We start from the raw sequence: 15,879 nt of genomic DNA on the forward strand, positions 1-15,879 counted from the left end.
GAGGCTAATGAAAACAAAACGAAAAGAATGGCTGTGTCAGTAAAGTCTGTAGATGCTCTCATAAGTGTTCAGAGACGCCTGAGAAACTGAGAGAAGTCGCTGATGCATGTGTGTGCCTCTAGGGGGAGCCATCTCCTAAGGACCTGCAGTACTTCGGCCTGAGGGACTACAGCTGCTCCCTGCAGTGGGGTGTGGCCAGTCCCATCCTGCGCTGTGACGACGCCTTTGAGAAGATGGTCAACACCCTGCTGGAGAGGTCAGTGTGAAGGGGTCATGACCCTTCACCTGGGTGGAAAGTTCAAGTTAAATATAGGATCAAACGAACTTTAACTTGTGTCCCAGTTTGTTAGTTTGGCTCTTTGCGGTTTTGAACTGACCATTTCTCTCTCTCTCTCTCACTTAAGGAGATTGTTTAAAATGTTCTGGACCGCAATCCTGCCTTGATCATTCAGACCGACTTAAAGGAGTAGTAAAGGGAAACTGTTCAACTATCAATTATCAACTTTCTCTAAAATGCTAGCTTTGTCAACGTTTTGATCTTAACCATTGTATATGATCATAAGTAACCTTAAAACAGGGCTAAACATACATTTTCCCTTTACTACTCCTTTAAAATAAACTCTACCTTAAGCATAGAATTAGTTAAAAATGTTGGTCGGATTTGTCTGTTATACCGGACGATTCGTTGTTAGCGCGAGCAACGTAATCAACCCATACCTTGACCAACGACACTTCCTGTTCCCGTTCGCAGACACCCCCACCTACACAGCATGGTGATCCGCAGCTACCTGCTGATTCAGCAGTACACCGAGGCCATGATGGCGCTGACCTCCTCCCCCTGCCTGAGGGACCACATCACCCCCGAGACCCTGGCCATGGTGGAGGACCTGATCAGCGCACCGGGCCGCGAGGGCGCCGCCGGCCGCGGACACATGCTGCTGGTCCGGGTCCCGTCGCTGCAGCTCGCCATGCTGGCCCGCGAGCGTCTGGAGGACGTCCGAAACAAGCTGGGCCTCCAGTTCTGCTTCGCCGTCCTGCTGGGCAGCCCCGCCGCCGAGCTCAGCCTGCCCCGCCACTTCGCCAACCGCCTCCGGGTGAGTAGGACGGCCCACGGCCCGCGGCCACGCCCCCCCCCTGCCACGCCCCCGTGACGGGTCGCGGCGTCAGCTCTCAGAGGCCTGTGGGTTTTAGTGAAACCGCGGCTTTCGGCGAACTGTGAATGAAATTTCAGTCTCACTAATGTTACCCACACCATTTGTTTTTTTCTTTGTTTTCCTACCTGACTGTACTTCTAACTTTGTAGTTCTCAACCACATCGCGTGTTCTTTGAAATCTAACTTAAACCAAGTATAGATTTTCATCCATAGAATGTCGCAGGGTGTTTGTGGGAATCGGCGCCGTGCCGGCGCGCGGTACTTTTGAGTGAGTCCGGTTCACGCTAGCGACTGTGAGTAACGCGTTTTTGCCGCGCGGGGGGTCTCGGGTTTGCCGCAGGCGTGGAGGGGCTGCGAGAGCGATGACTGGGTGCCGCACACGTACGAGGACCTGGAGGGGCTGCCCTGCATCGTGATCCTCACCGGAAAAGACCCTCTCGGAGAAACCTTCCCCAGGTACCTCACACACACACACACACACACACACACACACACACACACACACACACACGCTCGGACGCGCACACTTCTCCACATCCCCAATTGGTCTAATCCCTCTGTAATGGAGATACAGACCGGTTTGAAGTTGAAACGTTTTTTAAGGTTTCAACTTGCTTCGAGCGCGTGAGGTAGAATCGACCAGCATCCCGACCTTGACCGCCTATACTCCGCCCCCTCAGGTCTCTGAAGTACTCGGACCTGCGTTTGATCGACTCCAGCTACCTGACCCGCACGGCCCTGGAGCAGGAGGTGGGCCTGGCCTGCACCTACGTGTCCGTGGGTGTGGTCCAGGAGCCTGGGAGGACGGCGCCGCCACCGCGCGCCGCCGGACCGGAGAAGTCCGCCGGCTCCAACGAGGGAGACGAGCTCCACATGGACCTGGAGAGACCCCAGAGCAACGGCAGCGCTGCCACCAGGGCCTCCGGTGGGTCCCCGACCACCCGCGCCGGTCTCTCCGGCTCCGCGTCCGATAGATCCGCCGATTCTGACCGCCTCGCCCCCTCTCTCTCTCTCTCTCTCTCTCTCTCTCCTCCAGGCTCCCTGGTGGAGAACGGCGTCAGCTCGTCCGACGTCCCCGACCGGTCCCAGAAGCCCTCCGCCTCCTCCTCCTCCTCCTCCTCCTCCTGCGCCCCCCAGGCCGCCGGCATCACCAACGAGGCGGGCACCTCCCCCTGCAAGGTCAAACAGGAGTGTGACTTCCTGGGCGGCCAGCTCCCCGCCGACGCGCCTCCCTCCCTCTGCTCCAGCACCTCCTCCTCCTCCTCCTCCCCCTCCTCCTCCTCCTCCCAGAGGCCCAGCCAGTCCACGCAGTGCGGGCGGGGCAGCAGGGCCGCCAGGACGTCGCCGCGGACGGTCATCCTGTCGCGGGCGGCCTACAGCCTGCTGGCCGGGGAGTCGGGGACCCAGCTGGGCTCCGTGTCCCTGCTGCCGCACGCCGACGTGGGCTGGAGCAGCCCGCTGAGGCCGCCCATCAGCCACGGCCTCCAGGGGCCGGGGCAGAGCCTCCACTACCGCCAGTGGACCATGGCCAGGAAGCACCACGCGGACTACGAGGCGCCCCCGGCGCCGCACCCCCGCCGACTGCTGCTCAGCGGACCGCCGCAGGTGAGAGACTCGACGCCGGCTAAAACGCGACGCTTTTGCCGTTAAACGTTGACGAATGCGCCACCGTCCCTGTAAAAATGAACTCGGCATAGTAAAAGTGAGTTTGACGTAACAACAGAGACCATCGGTTCGGAGACCGTCGGTTCGTAGTACGAAGCGCAGCTCACGAGCGGGTGTCATATTGACAGGTCGGGAAGACGGGCGCCTACCTGCAGTTTCTGCGCATCCTGTTCCGCATGCTCATCCGGCTGCTGGAGGTGGACGTGTACGACGAAGAGGAGCTGGACGAAGGTGAGGAGAGCAGGCAACGGCTCGGAGACACGTTCCGAACGCGCTCCCATGTCCTCCCTCCGTACGTAGTTTGGATCGTATACCCCCCCCCCCCCCCCCCCGTAGAGCTAACGTACGCGCTCTGTGTTCCAGACGTGTCGGAGGTCGCGCCCCAGGCCGGCGCCCATTGGCCTGACGTGGAGGAAATGCGCACTGTGACCTTTGACCTCTTCCCGCGAGACCCCAAGTTCAGGAAGGCCAGCCGGGTCCACGCCGACAAGACGCCAAAGTACTTGAAAGGTCAGCGGAAATACCGTACGCTTTCATCTCGACCCTGTGTTCTGTTGTACTGCACTTACTGTTTGTTTTGTCAACATCGAACAGCATTTTTTGAAACCCTCATGGTACGATTGTGATATTCGCTGTGCAGAACCTAAATTGGAAGAAGAGAGCCAATCGCCTGCCAAGAGAGAGACCGTCTCCATACGGCTCAGTATGTTTGCCGCCCACAATGCCTTTCACCACTGTGAGCAATGCCACCACTACTGTGAAGCCAGCCCTGCGACACAGGTGCGTTTGTTCTGCGCGGGCAGAAGTGACTTATATCACATGATGGGGCCGTTTGATTTATCACCCAATTGTTCATCTATCTACTTTACTTCCAAACAACTGGCTATAACTTGTTCTTAGAATTGTAAAGGGGGGAAATGTGTCTTATCCTGTCCAAGTACTTCCACATATCTTAATGTGCGGCGTAAAGAAAGAGTGATGGCCTTTCCTGCCGCGCGGGGTGGAGAGCGATGGGGGCGGAGCCGGCGTGTTTAATAACGCGACGCCACGACTGTCTGTTTGCGTGTCCAGCTGTCGGAGTGCACCTTCCACGCCTTCACCTTCTGCTCTTCCATGCTGGGAGAGGAGGTCCAGCTCCACTTCATCATCCCCAAGGCCAAGGAGCGCCACTTCGTCTTCAGCCAGCAGGGCAGCCACCTGGAGAGCATGCGCCTGCCCCTGGTCTCCGTCAAGGTGAGGGGGGGTGGGGGGGGGGGGGGGAGGGGGGGGGAGAGGGAGGGGGCGGGGGGGGGGGGGGGGGGGGAGGGGGGGGGAGAGGGAGGGGGCGGGGGGGCATGAGCTCCCTGGGTCCACCTGAGCTCAGGACAATGAGCCGAGCAAGCAGACAAAATGTGTATTTTTAAACAAAATCACTCCTGCGAGCACCTGGGTCCCCCTTAGTCTCCGTGCCGACGGTCATTGTTCCGGGGCGAAGGTCATGGGTTCGCCGAGCCGTGCTGCTGTAGCTGCTCCGCCGCTCTGAGGCTCAGCTGCTGCGTGACCCAGGGAATGTTCTAGTCTCTCTCCTCAGGATGTCCTAATTAGTGTCGAAGGCTGTCAGAAGCAGAGGCTGACCGACTTACGGGATGCTCGAGTTACACCTGGACATAACGACGTGTGCGTCTCTCTCTCTCTCTCTCTCTCTCTCTCTCTCTCTCTCTCTCACTCTCTCTCTCTCTCTCTCACTCTCTCTCTCTCTCTCTCTCTCTCTCACTCTCCCTCTCTCACTCTCTCACTCTCTCTCTCTCTCTCTCTCACTCTCTCTTTCTCTCTCTCTCTCTCTCTCTCAGGACCCTGGGATGCTGAAGAGCCCCATCTTCACCCCCACCACCGGGCGTCAGGAGCACGGCCTGCTCAACATCTTCCACGCCATGGAGGGCGCGGCCCACCTACACATCCTGGTGGTCAAGCAGTACGAGATGCAGCACTACAGGAAGTACTGGCCCAACCACATCCTGCTGGTCCTGCCCGCCATGTTCAACAGCTCTGGAGTTGGTAGGTGTCCTTCATGAAGACAGCCTGATTCAATTGGTCAGGTGTTTTTCAGGCATTTGTGACGGGTTAGGGTCAAGGTCGCGCCACGGTAAAGCCCTGTTATTCCCACGACTGTCCGTTCCCACGCCACGCTAACATATTAATGATTTTACAGAAAACTGAAATGAGACATGTTTGTTATTTGTTTTAAATCAATGAATCAAACAATTTACTAAATGAAAAGGCCAGTTTTTAAACTTTTTATTATAACGAAATAGCCTGTACAATTTGTGTTGTGGTGGCCGCACAGTCAAATGATTTTCTAATTCCAGTTTTCCATGTAAATACATAATGTCAAAACAACACATCTATGACCACACATTAGATGGGCTATTTCCAGTGTCTGTTGTGTCAGCAGATATCAGCATATAGCCTACTCAAGAATGAATGACTCACAGCAATAGCCTACCATAAAATGCTAACAAATAAACAATTGACAAGCACACACATCGTGCTATAAACAATTAATAATTCTTAATATAATTATAATGGAATAATTAGTTTGATTTTTTGGCCTCTGGCAAAGGAAGTCTATTTCCAGTGTCTGTTTATGAAAACAAAATAGTATGTTCTGACTCAGAACCCCAAAACGTGTTCTGATGTAGAAGGAGAATTAAACTTTTTAAGATGAGACAGGGAAATAGGCTTAAAGGAAAGAATTGTGATAGTAATTTTGTGAGCGCAAACATTTGTGACTCAAGCAGCAAACAGTCAAAATGTTGGACAGACATAAATAATGTAGCCTAATAGTTGTGGGTGTGAATTGTATTGCAGAAATAACTGTTGAAGAGATAGGCTACTGACCTATTGACCTCAAGGTGATGGCTTATTATGTGAAGTCCCTACCACGGCTTATAGAACCTCACCACCAGCTCCACTCACCACCAGGTTTTATTGTTATCCGTGGCTCATGAATCTAATATGTTCTTGCTTAAACTACCATCACATGAGTCAATCAGTCACAGCCTCTCTTAAAATGTTTCTCCCAATTCTCTCCCAAATGTGTGTGTGTGCTCCCAATGCGCTCTCCTCTGTCAGAGCGGTGCCACTTGATTTAGACCTCTGTTCGTGCTCACAGCTCAAAGGTCAACTCCTCAGTGTCAACTCACACACAAGCATTCCTCTTCAACCTCCCTCTCCGGAGGAAAGGCCCAGGTTAGACCCTCTTTGGTCGACCTGGGCGGACGGGCCTAATCGCCCTGCTGTAAGACCTTATTAATTAATTCAATTCAATGACTCAAGCAAGATATATCAATACTCACCAAACCAGTAAAGGTGAGGGGAAAATATCTGATGCAAGGGTAAAAATCTGTATATAAAATTTGGTGAAGTTATACAGATAATCCAGTTACATGAACAATACAGGCTACAAAAGAAAAACATGAAAGAGAATAGCTTCTAAGGTCTCCAGAATTTGACTTCTTCCACGCCTCTGTTGATTGAAAGAGAGTCTGACTTCCTCCATTCCTCTGTTGATGGAAAGAAGGTCTTACTTCTTCCATTCCTCTGTTGATGGAAAGAAGCTGTTTCTTGAACCCCCTTCTAGGAGGGCAGGGTGTTGACGTCACGTCTCTTCAGATGAACACAGTCCTTCTCTCCTCCCTGGCACATTAACAATCCCTGCATTCAACGTCTTCTCTCTCTCACCCAAAGCAGGACATCACAGAATAAATGTCTAATTAACATCTTATCAAATATCCTACTTTAATATTACCTATACACTCAAACAGTTGATACATGGATACATTCTCCAATCGTCACATTGTCATTACTGTCTCACACGTATATAAGGTTACATAGTTGATCTTGACTAAGAACAGATACATGACTTATAAATGTCTACTTCTACGTCTACGGGGGTAGAGAGTTCTTATCACTTGCCCAGAGCTAGCCGGGCCCTTGTCAGTTCCATGTGTGTGTGGACCATTCATTATTCATCCATCCATGCGTTTTTTAGAGGGATCCGCTTTTAATATTTATTACCACCTTTCCGGCCTGTCCCAGGTGCTTGGGCTGGATCTGCCACCCTAGGCCTCTCGTCTCTCATGTCTGACTCTTGGGCCTGATGTTCCAGCCCTTGGCGCACTTGACAGTCCACCTCATTCTGATTGGTGGTCGTGATCACTAGAATAACCGCCTTGGGAAACTGCTGGGTTTGTTCTCATAACTTAAGAGATGTGTCTAAAAGTGCACAGATCATCAAAACATAGCCTACATGCGGCAGAAAACTATTCCTTCAAATATTCTCGACTCTTCCAAGAGCCTTGCGCAGCTCCGGAATGGCACGGCTTTTGAGGGAGACCGTTTGTGGCGGCCTTCATCGAAGAAGCCAACGATGTGCCGTGTCATGTACACTAATTTTTAGGCCACTCATCATGTACTGTATGTAGTCATCTATTTTGCACTCTAAAGGCAAATAAGATTGATATTGTATATGTTAAGGCGAACACTTTTGAGTATTGATTTTCCGAATCTGGACATGAGCTGTATGCCTCACCCAGTAGTTATATCTCTCTGTTTACACAGTCTATCAACTTCACAGGCTATCTCTACAATATATAGCTCTTGGTCACGTTTCGGTTCATGATAACGCTTGTAGGTAAAAGTTTAATGTAATTTAGACAACCAATAGGGAAGGGATTCATGCCAACAGGACAATAGTCTAACCAGTGAACCAACCAATCATCTTTGAGGAACAGCTTTGGGGCATTAGGCCAGAGGGTAAAGATAGTTTATATGTCCAATAAAGATGTGTCCCACTGTGCCCAGTGTTCTGTGACCTGGAGCTGCAGAGATGTTGGTCTGGTGGTTTTCAAACTCCAAGTCAGGCCATCATAAAGCTTCCATCTAAACCAGAAATCTTTATCTGTGGTCATGCTGCCTGTTCAAGGCACGCTGGCGTGAAAAATCCATGGCCTTGGTTGTAGTATGAACTAACTCCCTACTAGCGAAGAGTCGATCTCAACTGACGTTTGGATTCGGTCTGACCCGCCGTTTTTGACACGCGGTTGTGATGCGACGTCAGTGACGGGCCTGTGTTGTGAACGCTGTGTGCGCAGGTGCGGCGCGCTTCATGATCAAGGAGCTGTCCTACCACAACCTGGAGCTGGAGCGGAACCGCCTGGAGGAGCAGGGCGTCAAGCGGCAGGACGTCTGGCCCTTCGTCGTCATGATGGACGACTCCTGCGTGCTCTGGAACGCCCAGCGCAGCCACGACGGCAGCAGGTGCACTCTCTCTCTCTCTATCTCTCTATCTCTCTATCTCTCTATCTCTATCTCTCTCTATCTCTCTCTATCTCTCTATCTCTCTCTATCTATTTCTCTCTCTATCTCTCTCTATCTATCTATCTCTATCCCTCTCTCTCTATCTCTCTATCTCTATCTCTCTCTCTATCACTCTCTCTATCTCTCTCTATCTCTCTATCTCTCTCTCTCTGTCTCTCTCTATCTCTCTCTATCTCTCTCTCTCTGTCTCTCTATCTATCTCTCTCTCTCACTCTCCCTCTATCTCTCTCTCTCCATTTCTCTCTCCCTCTCTCTCTCTCCCTCTCTCTCACTCTATCTCTCTATCTCTCTCTCTATCTATCTCTCTATCTCTCTCTCTCTCCTTCTCTCTCTCTATCTTGCTTTCTCTCTCTCTCTCTCTCACTCTCTCCCTCTCTATCTATCTCTCTATCTCTCTCTATCTCTATCTCTCTCTCACACACGCACACACACACACGACAGGAGAGGGTAAAATAACAGAGAGAGTGGCACCCACGTCGTAGACACACTGGAACGCACGCGCACGATCATACTCACCCCCTCTCCCCCACCCCCCCTACCCTCCCCCACCTCAGCGACGCGGCGGACACGGGCCCCGTCCTCGCCAACGTGTCCCTGAAGACGGTGCTGCAGCACATGGAGGCCACGCCCAAGGTCTCGCTGTACGCCATGTGCGGCGTCCGGAAGTGGAGCAGCGGCCTGGGCCGCCGGCCGCCAGGCCCCGCCTTCTCCCGCTGCCACCTCCACGACCTGGTCATGCTCAACGTGGACCTGACGCAGAACGTCCAGTACGACCTCAACAGGTGAGTGTGTGTGTGTGTGTGTGTGTGTGTGTGTGTGTGTGTGTGTGTGTGTGTGTGTGTATGTATGTGTGTGTGTTTGAGCTTCAAATACCTTATTATTGATTGTGGCTGTGATAAAACTGTAATTTATGACGTGTGTGCGTGTGTGTGTGTCTATTTGAGCTTCAAATACCTTATTATTTGATTGTGACTGTGATAAAACTTATGACACGTGTGTGTGTGTGTGTGTGTGTGTGTGTGTGTGTGTATACAGGTACAGCTGTGAGGAGGTGGACTTTAACCTGCGGGCCAACAGCAGTGGTCTGCTGCTGTGTCGCTTCAACCACTTCAGCCTGATGAAAAAACACATTCCATTCGGAGGACACAAGGACTTCCTGATCAAACCCAAACTCATGGTGGGTCCCTCCTACTGTTACTGTTAGTGTGAAATAACACTGTTTGTGTGGGGGCGGCTGTAGCTCAGTTGGTAGAGCGGGTCGTTCAATGATCGAAGGGTCAGTGGTTCGAATCCCAGCCTCGACTGTCCACATGTTGAAGTGTCCTTGAGCAAGACACCTAACCCCAAATTGCTCCCAATGAGCAGGTTAGCACCTTGCATGGCAGCTACCGCCATTGGTGTGTGAATGTGTGTGTGAATGGGTGAATGAGAGGCCATTGTAAAGCGCTTTGAGTGCCGCTAAGGTGGAAAAGCGCTATATAAGTGCAGTCCATTTACCATTTACCATTTGTGTGTGTGTGTGTGTGTGTGTGAGTGTGTGTGTGTGTGTGTGTGTGTGTGTGTGTGTGTGTGTATGTGTGTGTGTGTAATGTTTCATCTAAAACCGCATCATCGAACCTCTCTCTCTCTCCCTCTCTGTCTCTCCTTCCCTCTCTCCCTCTCTCTTTCCCCCCCCCCTCCACCCCCAGGGGATGGAGAACCTGGCTCCCATCAGCCCCTCCCAGTACGTGTGCGCCCCCGACAGCGAGCACACTCTCCTGGCCGCCCCGGCCCAGTTCCTCCTGGAGAACTTCCTCCAGAGCTGCAGCCACAGGCTCTTCCCCAAGGCCGTGCACAACAGCAGCAACCCGGTGCTGTCGATCGACAGCTACCTCAACATCGGCTCAGAGGTAGGAGGGGCCGATCTCGGGGTCAGCGGAACAAGGGTCAACCGGGGTCCTAAAGTGAAAATAAGCACAATAGAGCTGTGTTGCGAATGTTACCTGTGTGTGTGTGTGTGTGTGTGTGTGTGACGCGCATCTCGTCTCTCGCAGGTGTCGGTGTGTTACGTGAGCTCTCGTCCGCACTCCACCAACCTGGACCATCAGGGCCTGGTGTTCAGCGGCCTGCTGCTCTATCTGTGCGACTCCTTCGTCGTGTCCGGCCTCCTCAAGAAGTTCCGCTTCCTCAAAGGTGACTGGGAATAACCGACCACATTTGCTTTAGGTTCCGTCGAAAGTGATAGTTCTTGCGTTGTCTCTGATTTCCTTACTACTTTATTCTTTGCCGGCTGACTTCCCGACTGGGTTCGGTTCCGCCTCTCCTGATTGGCTGTCTGATCTCTGACCTTTGACCCTGTGCGCAGGCGCCACCCTGTGCGTGATCTGCCAGGACCGGAGCTCACTGCGCCAGACCATCGTCCGGCTGGAGCTGGAGGACGAGTGGCAGTTCCGCCTGAGGGATGAATTCCAGACGGCCAACTGCAGCGAGGACCGGCCTCTCTACTTCCTGACTGGCCGCCATGTCTGACCCTTGACCCCGCCCTCACCCCCCCGGAGCAGCCCAGGCCTGCTGCCATCCCACTGACCACAGGCAGCGGGCGGGAGGACTCCGGACCAACCAGCAATCACAGCCGCCATGATTCCATAGGGAGAGAGAGGCACAAGAGACAATGGCCCTTTCTCAATATGCGTTCTTGTCCGCACTTGCGCCCTTGTGAACTTGTGAAACGTCATCAGTCGGAGCCCAAGTTCTGTTCCAATTCAAAAGTACGCAAGTCCCAAGTCCACATCAAATGCCAGGATGTGTTCTTGCTCCGCCCATTTTATCGAGGACGCATCGGAGCAGATTTGAGACAGCCAGAAATCCCAGAAATCATTTCACATCAAGAGTAGGGTAACACCATTGAAAATGCCTATCTAAATAATCTACTAAACTAGTAGAAACAGACGTTATTTGGATAAAACGGCCACATAATTGGTTTCAATTGTGGTAATTATCCACATGAAAAGCAATGAAAATGTAAAGATATTTACTTTAAAACTGTTTAAAACGCTTTTCAAAATCCTAGCAATGGCAGTTGCCGGTGTCCACACAAAACAAGCCAAGAAGGAGACGCTGCTGTCCTAATTGCTGAATGACTGAACTTGCGTCCTCCCGTCCTTGGAAGTTTATACTCTGATGCGAACTTCCCAAGTCTGGACTAGCAAGGACACAAGTCCGAACTTTGCGTACTTGGAATTGAGAAACGGCCAATATCTCATGAAGAGACATGTGGCCATTCTACATGGCTGGAACCGCTCCCTATGGAAATACACCGCCACAGAGGGCATCAGTGCGTGGCTTGACTTTTTGGGCCTGTCCCAATCTGAGCTTGTTTAAAACTCTGAAGACTTTGCTGTAAAAACAGCTGAAACTGAACATTTTACTTTTTTGTTGTGTTTTCTGCAAAAATGGCCGCTCATCGATAATGTGACGTATTGAAGATTGTAAACTCGGACTGTGACGGCGGTTCCCGGCGTGTCCCGTGCCGGACATGCACATTTAACTCAGGGTTTTTCAATGGGAGGGGAAAAAACGATATGTAGGTTAAAAGGGGTAAACTAAACTTCTCGCTCTCGTCGGTGTACATGTTATTACTCATGGTATTACCCAATATTGGTAACCCACCAAAGACATCCTCCTCTGCACCTTGTCCTCAATACCCCCCCCCCCCCTTCAAGCTGCTCCCCTAAACCACTTCCATCAGTGACCACAAGCAGAGCCTGCTCAGTTATTGGATTACAATGCTTTCAGTGTAGAAGCTGTTGTCTGATTTCTATGGGGAAGTTAGAATATTGGATTTCTTATATCGCCTTAATCATCTTTGAAGGTTCAGTGTCTCGGTCACTGTGTCAACGTGGTAAATGGGCACTAGGACAAAAACACTTAGAGGTTTGCCATCTGAACCAATACAGTGCAGATTCTAATTACTGGCCAGTTCATTCCGTTGGAGCAAGGGGGAGTTAGAGTGGACTAGTTAACCAATCAGAGAGACCTCATTTGCTGATGCAGCAATATGCAGCATACTGTAGATTGACCATGGACATGGATCTAATGTACAGAGCATGTTTCCACTGCCTCTCGATGTAATACTCAGTGTCCTGTGCCTGATCGTATCGATGGCTGTTGCCGCCACCCATGTACCTTAATCTAGTCTAAACCTGCAGGGAACCCAGGATAATCAGAGAAACGCGAGATATGCTGTCATCAGCAGATGACGAGGTCATACTTGAAAGCGGGTAGGAATGTGTTTTATATGTCGTTAACTGCACAGGGTTGTCCAAAGAATATGCCTTATGTGATGTTGTTACATAGATTTTACTGACGGCTCAAGTCATTCATTCACGGACCAATCAGAATGAGGAAACCGTGGATGAGGTGAAGAAGCGTTTCCTCTGGGTGGAAGAGAGAGAGGGGAGATCGATTTTTAGGACTACTGTCTGTTGTGAAAAGCTCTGTTTACATTATTAATATATTAAATCAACCCGGTCACAGTCAAGGGTTATTGGTATTTTTAGTATTGTGTCACTTTTATCAGTATTTTTGATCATTATGTCTTTTCTGCATTCTGTCTTTGCCAAAGCGCAAAGAATCTACCTAAGATGAGTTCTGACCATGTGTTTGTATCCCTCACCAGTCTCATGTTGGATTTTTATTGAAAATGAAAATCAGGTTCTATTACGGGGGGATTCTTATTTATTTGACAAGCGTTTTGGACTGATAATCATTTCAAAGTGTAATATTGATTGCATGGTGAGCTAGCTAATATCAAGGGAGTATGTCCTCCTCTAAATCATCTTAGAAGGCTTTGCACAAGACCCATGAGATACATGTTAAGGGGATAGGAAATGTGAACTTGCACTATACAACTTGCCAGCAGCAAAAATTATTTGAACACTGAACATTTTGTTAACATACAGTATAACAAAGACACCCCATAATAATATGCCTAATAATAATGATTACTCCACTGGTAGACAGCCGGCATGGGTCAGACCCTTTGATACTGATCAAACTCCTTTGACCCGTAGAATGTGTCATGTTTGTAGATAATTAGCTGAACACATAACTTATGCAATTTGCTTCTCACAATCTAAACTGAAGCATCATCTGTTGTGCGTCCGTATCTTGATAGAGGTTTGAGATCCAGTAGTATCCTACCTCATGTTTACCGTTGTGGTCGTGGGCTGTGAACGTGACTTTGGAAACATGCTTTTGTCGTTGGAAATTAATGAATGTATTAAAGTGACAATAAAAGGAGTTGGCTTGTTTTTTACTAAAGTATCACAGCATGTAGTGCTCATCTTGAACCAAGGTGGATGGACAGAGAACAATACCGTAAAGAAGTCTCTCTCTCTCTCTCTCTCTCTCTCACTCTCTGTCTCTCTCTCTCTCTCTCTCTCTCTCACTCTTTCTCTCGCATCTTAATGTTGGTGGGTAGTCTAATGAGCAGCGCTCGAAGGGCACGGGGGGCCAGGGCAGGTCCATGGGCTGCCCTGTTTTCCATCTGGGGAGGTACTATTAGGCCGGTGGTTCCTCAACCTCCAACCCCAGAGTTATGTAACACCGGGCTATTTTAAGTCTCCGACAGGGAGGGTTAGGAGCACGAGGAGGAGCAGCCGAGTGCCCCCCCCCCTATCCCCTGTGTTCTGATCCACCAAACACTGTCATAATTGTTCCATTGGGATGTGTGGACTCGGGCCAATCAGAAGGGCCTACACAGAAGGGTCACGCTGAGGTCTCTGGAGCAGCTCTGGGAATTGTAAGTGCTGAAAGAATAGTCAGATGTATACTCCTAAAGGAACATAAAATGTATATTAACTAGGCCCAAGTATGTAAATCTTTCTTTGTACCTGCATCTTTGTGGTCCTTTTGAGCAGGTATAGCTGTGATTCTAGTTGCTGATATTCCAGGTACAGATTCGACCTATTTTTCACATTATAGTACAAAACGGTATTGTTTCTATAGAGCGTTCAGATCAGTGTCACAAAGCCAGTCTACTCTGGGGATTCCATTAATGCTCAGCCTGCAGGCAATGCGGTACTTACCATAACACCCGTTTCACATTATTAAAAGATTAAATATCATCCGCTACCGTGACTCAGAAGTAATTGAGACACACATCTCTGGATCTTTTAATCTGTGGAACAGTAAAAACCCTTTGATCTGCAATCTGTTCAATGTAATAAGGGTACAATGTACCGTCACACGCCTCTTGTAGATTCCTGACAGAGGTGCCCTTAGGGGTGTTATACAACAATATTATCTGCTGTGAAAAATGTTGACCAAAAGGAAATCATTCAACCCTTTACTACTGTCTACCATAATTACTCCCAACCTCCATAACCATTTAGCCGAAACCAACATCCATCTGTCTGTAGCTTTATTGTGTGGGGGGGATTACAGACTCCCCCCCGCGGATCCAGCAGAGCACATCCAGGCCAGCCAATGAGGAAGACAGACAGCCGTGTTGCCATGGAGAGAGAGCGTGACAGATGTGGCAGGGTCAGTTGACCCCGTGACACGGCGGTTACATGATAAGCCAGCTCCCGTGGCAAACTGTCAAGTGCCACCTGCAGCAGGGGACGACTCAATGCCGCGAGGGGCCTCTCTGCTGACCTGGGCTCAGGGACCCATCGCGACTAAGCCTATAACATGCCGGCCAGACCAGGTCAACAGCTGTCACTTTTCACCTGTGTCCCAAAGACAGATGGGATGGAAGGCAAGGGACCGTACTGTATTGATGTGATAAGCGTCACCCCACTGGGGACAAAGACATTACAGCAGTGGAAGCAACTCCCAGCTCCCAGAGAGGCAGTCGATTAATCAGACCTAAGCCAGTCAATAAAAGAAGGCAAGCTCATTTGAGGAAATGCATTACACAGCAGATCCTTTGGGAAACGTGGAGAAAGCAGACAAATGCACCGTAGGCTTCATTTAATAATTTATTAAATACAGCATAATACACCCATGAGGATACATGTGCATATAATACCAGTACTTTTACTACATAGACAATTTTATTTTAAAATCTTATTGCTGCGCATGTTTAATATACAAAATGATACATAATATACTATGAAAACCAAAAAAAAGCATGTCCTTTGTGCTACTGGTTACGGTGTGATGTTAGTCGTAAATGTTCAGGACATGGTGACGATGTGACCCATGCTACTGATGGCCACAAGGCAGAACAAACTAACATACCAAATTCCACAGGAACATGGGGTCATAATCTCTCATGCAGTGCAGCAATTCTAGCCGGGGGCGCAAGATCTGTCTCTGCTTTAGCCAACTCCTTCAAGGTGGCCAGCAACTATATCTCTGTTGGCCGGAGGGGAGAACACCTTGCACTCCATCGGTGATGCTCGTATTCATCTTGAATAGCATCAGATCATTGGCTATACAGTTCAGTTCAAGCCCTATTATAGCCTTCCTTGGTTTGAGCACACTCACACGCTCACTTGGGATGTGCATTACGTCATTCACACAGCTGTATTTAGCTTCATTCTGACACAAGGGTTCAGATTGGTGATCAGCAAATACCTGTACTTTATAAGCAGCATACTGTATCATATAATATAGAGCTAATCCATAGATTAAGACTTAAATCATCTGCATTAGGTCAAGCAATACCTGTGGCATTTGTATGATAGTTCCTCAGGCCTTTTGGGTAGTTATC

At 49.8% G+C, this 15,879-nt stretch overlaps 1 protein-coding gene across 1 annotated transcript in view; it reads left to right on the plus strand.

Annotated features, from left to right (window-relative positions):
- Positions 1–13,417, plus strand: part of greb1l (GREB1 like retinoic acid receptor coactivator) — a 42,193-nt gene extending 28,776 nt beyond the window's left edge. Inside the window, exons 19-34 of the mRNA XM_084458040.1 lie at positions 123–256; positions 752–1,094; positions 1,495–1,610; positions 1,835–2,079; positions 2,191–2,759; positions 2,948–3,050; positions 3,183–3,329; positions 3,460–3,599; positions 3,891–4,052; positions 4,649–4,853; positions 7,952–8,117; positions 8,732–8,959; positions 9,213–9,354; positions 9,866–10,066; positions 10,211–10,349; positions 10,522–13,417. Coding sequence (XP_084314166.1) covers positions 123–256; positions 752–1,094; positions 1,495–1,610; positions 1,835–2,079; positions 2,191–2,759; positions 2,948–3,050; positions 3,183–3,329; positions 3,460–3,599; positions 3,891–4,052; positions 4,649–4,853; positions 7,952–8,117; positions 8,732–8,959; positions 9,213–9,354; positions 9,866–10,066; positions 10,211–10,349; positions 10,522–10,685 — 3,204 coding nt within the window. The 3' untranslated portion in view covers positions 10,686–13,417. The remainder of the gene's footprint in view (positions 1–122; positions 257–751; positions 1,095–1,494; positions 1,611–1,834; positions 2,080–2,190; positions 2,760–2,947; positions 3,051–3,182; positions 3,330–3,459; positions 3,600–3,890; positions 4,053–4,648; positions 4,854–7,951; positions 8,118–8,731; positions 8,960–9,212; positions 9,355–9,865; positions 10,067–10,210; positions 10,350–10,521) is intronic.
- Positions 13,418–15,879: the final 2,462 nt, after the last annotated feature.

This window comes from Borostomias antarcticus (genome assembly GCF_949987555.1).
Source record: "Borostomias antarcticus genome assembly, chromosome: 24".
NCBI lineage: Eukaryota > Metazoa > Chordata > Actinopteri > Stomiiformes > Stomiidae > Borostomias > Borostomias antarcticus.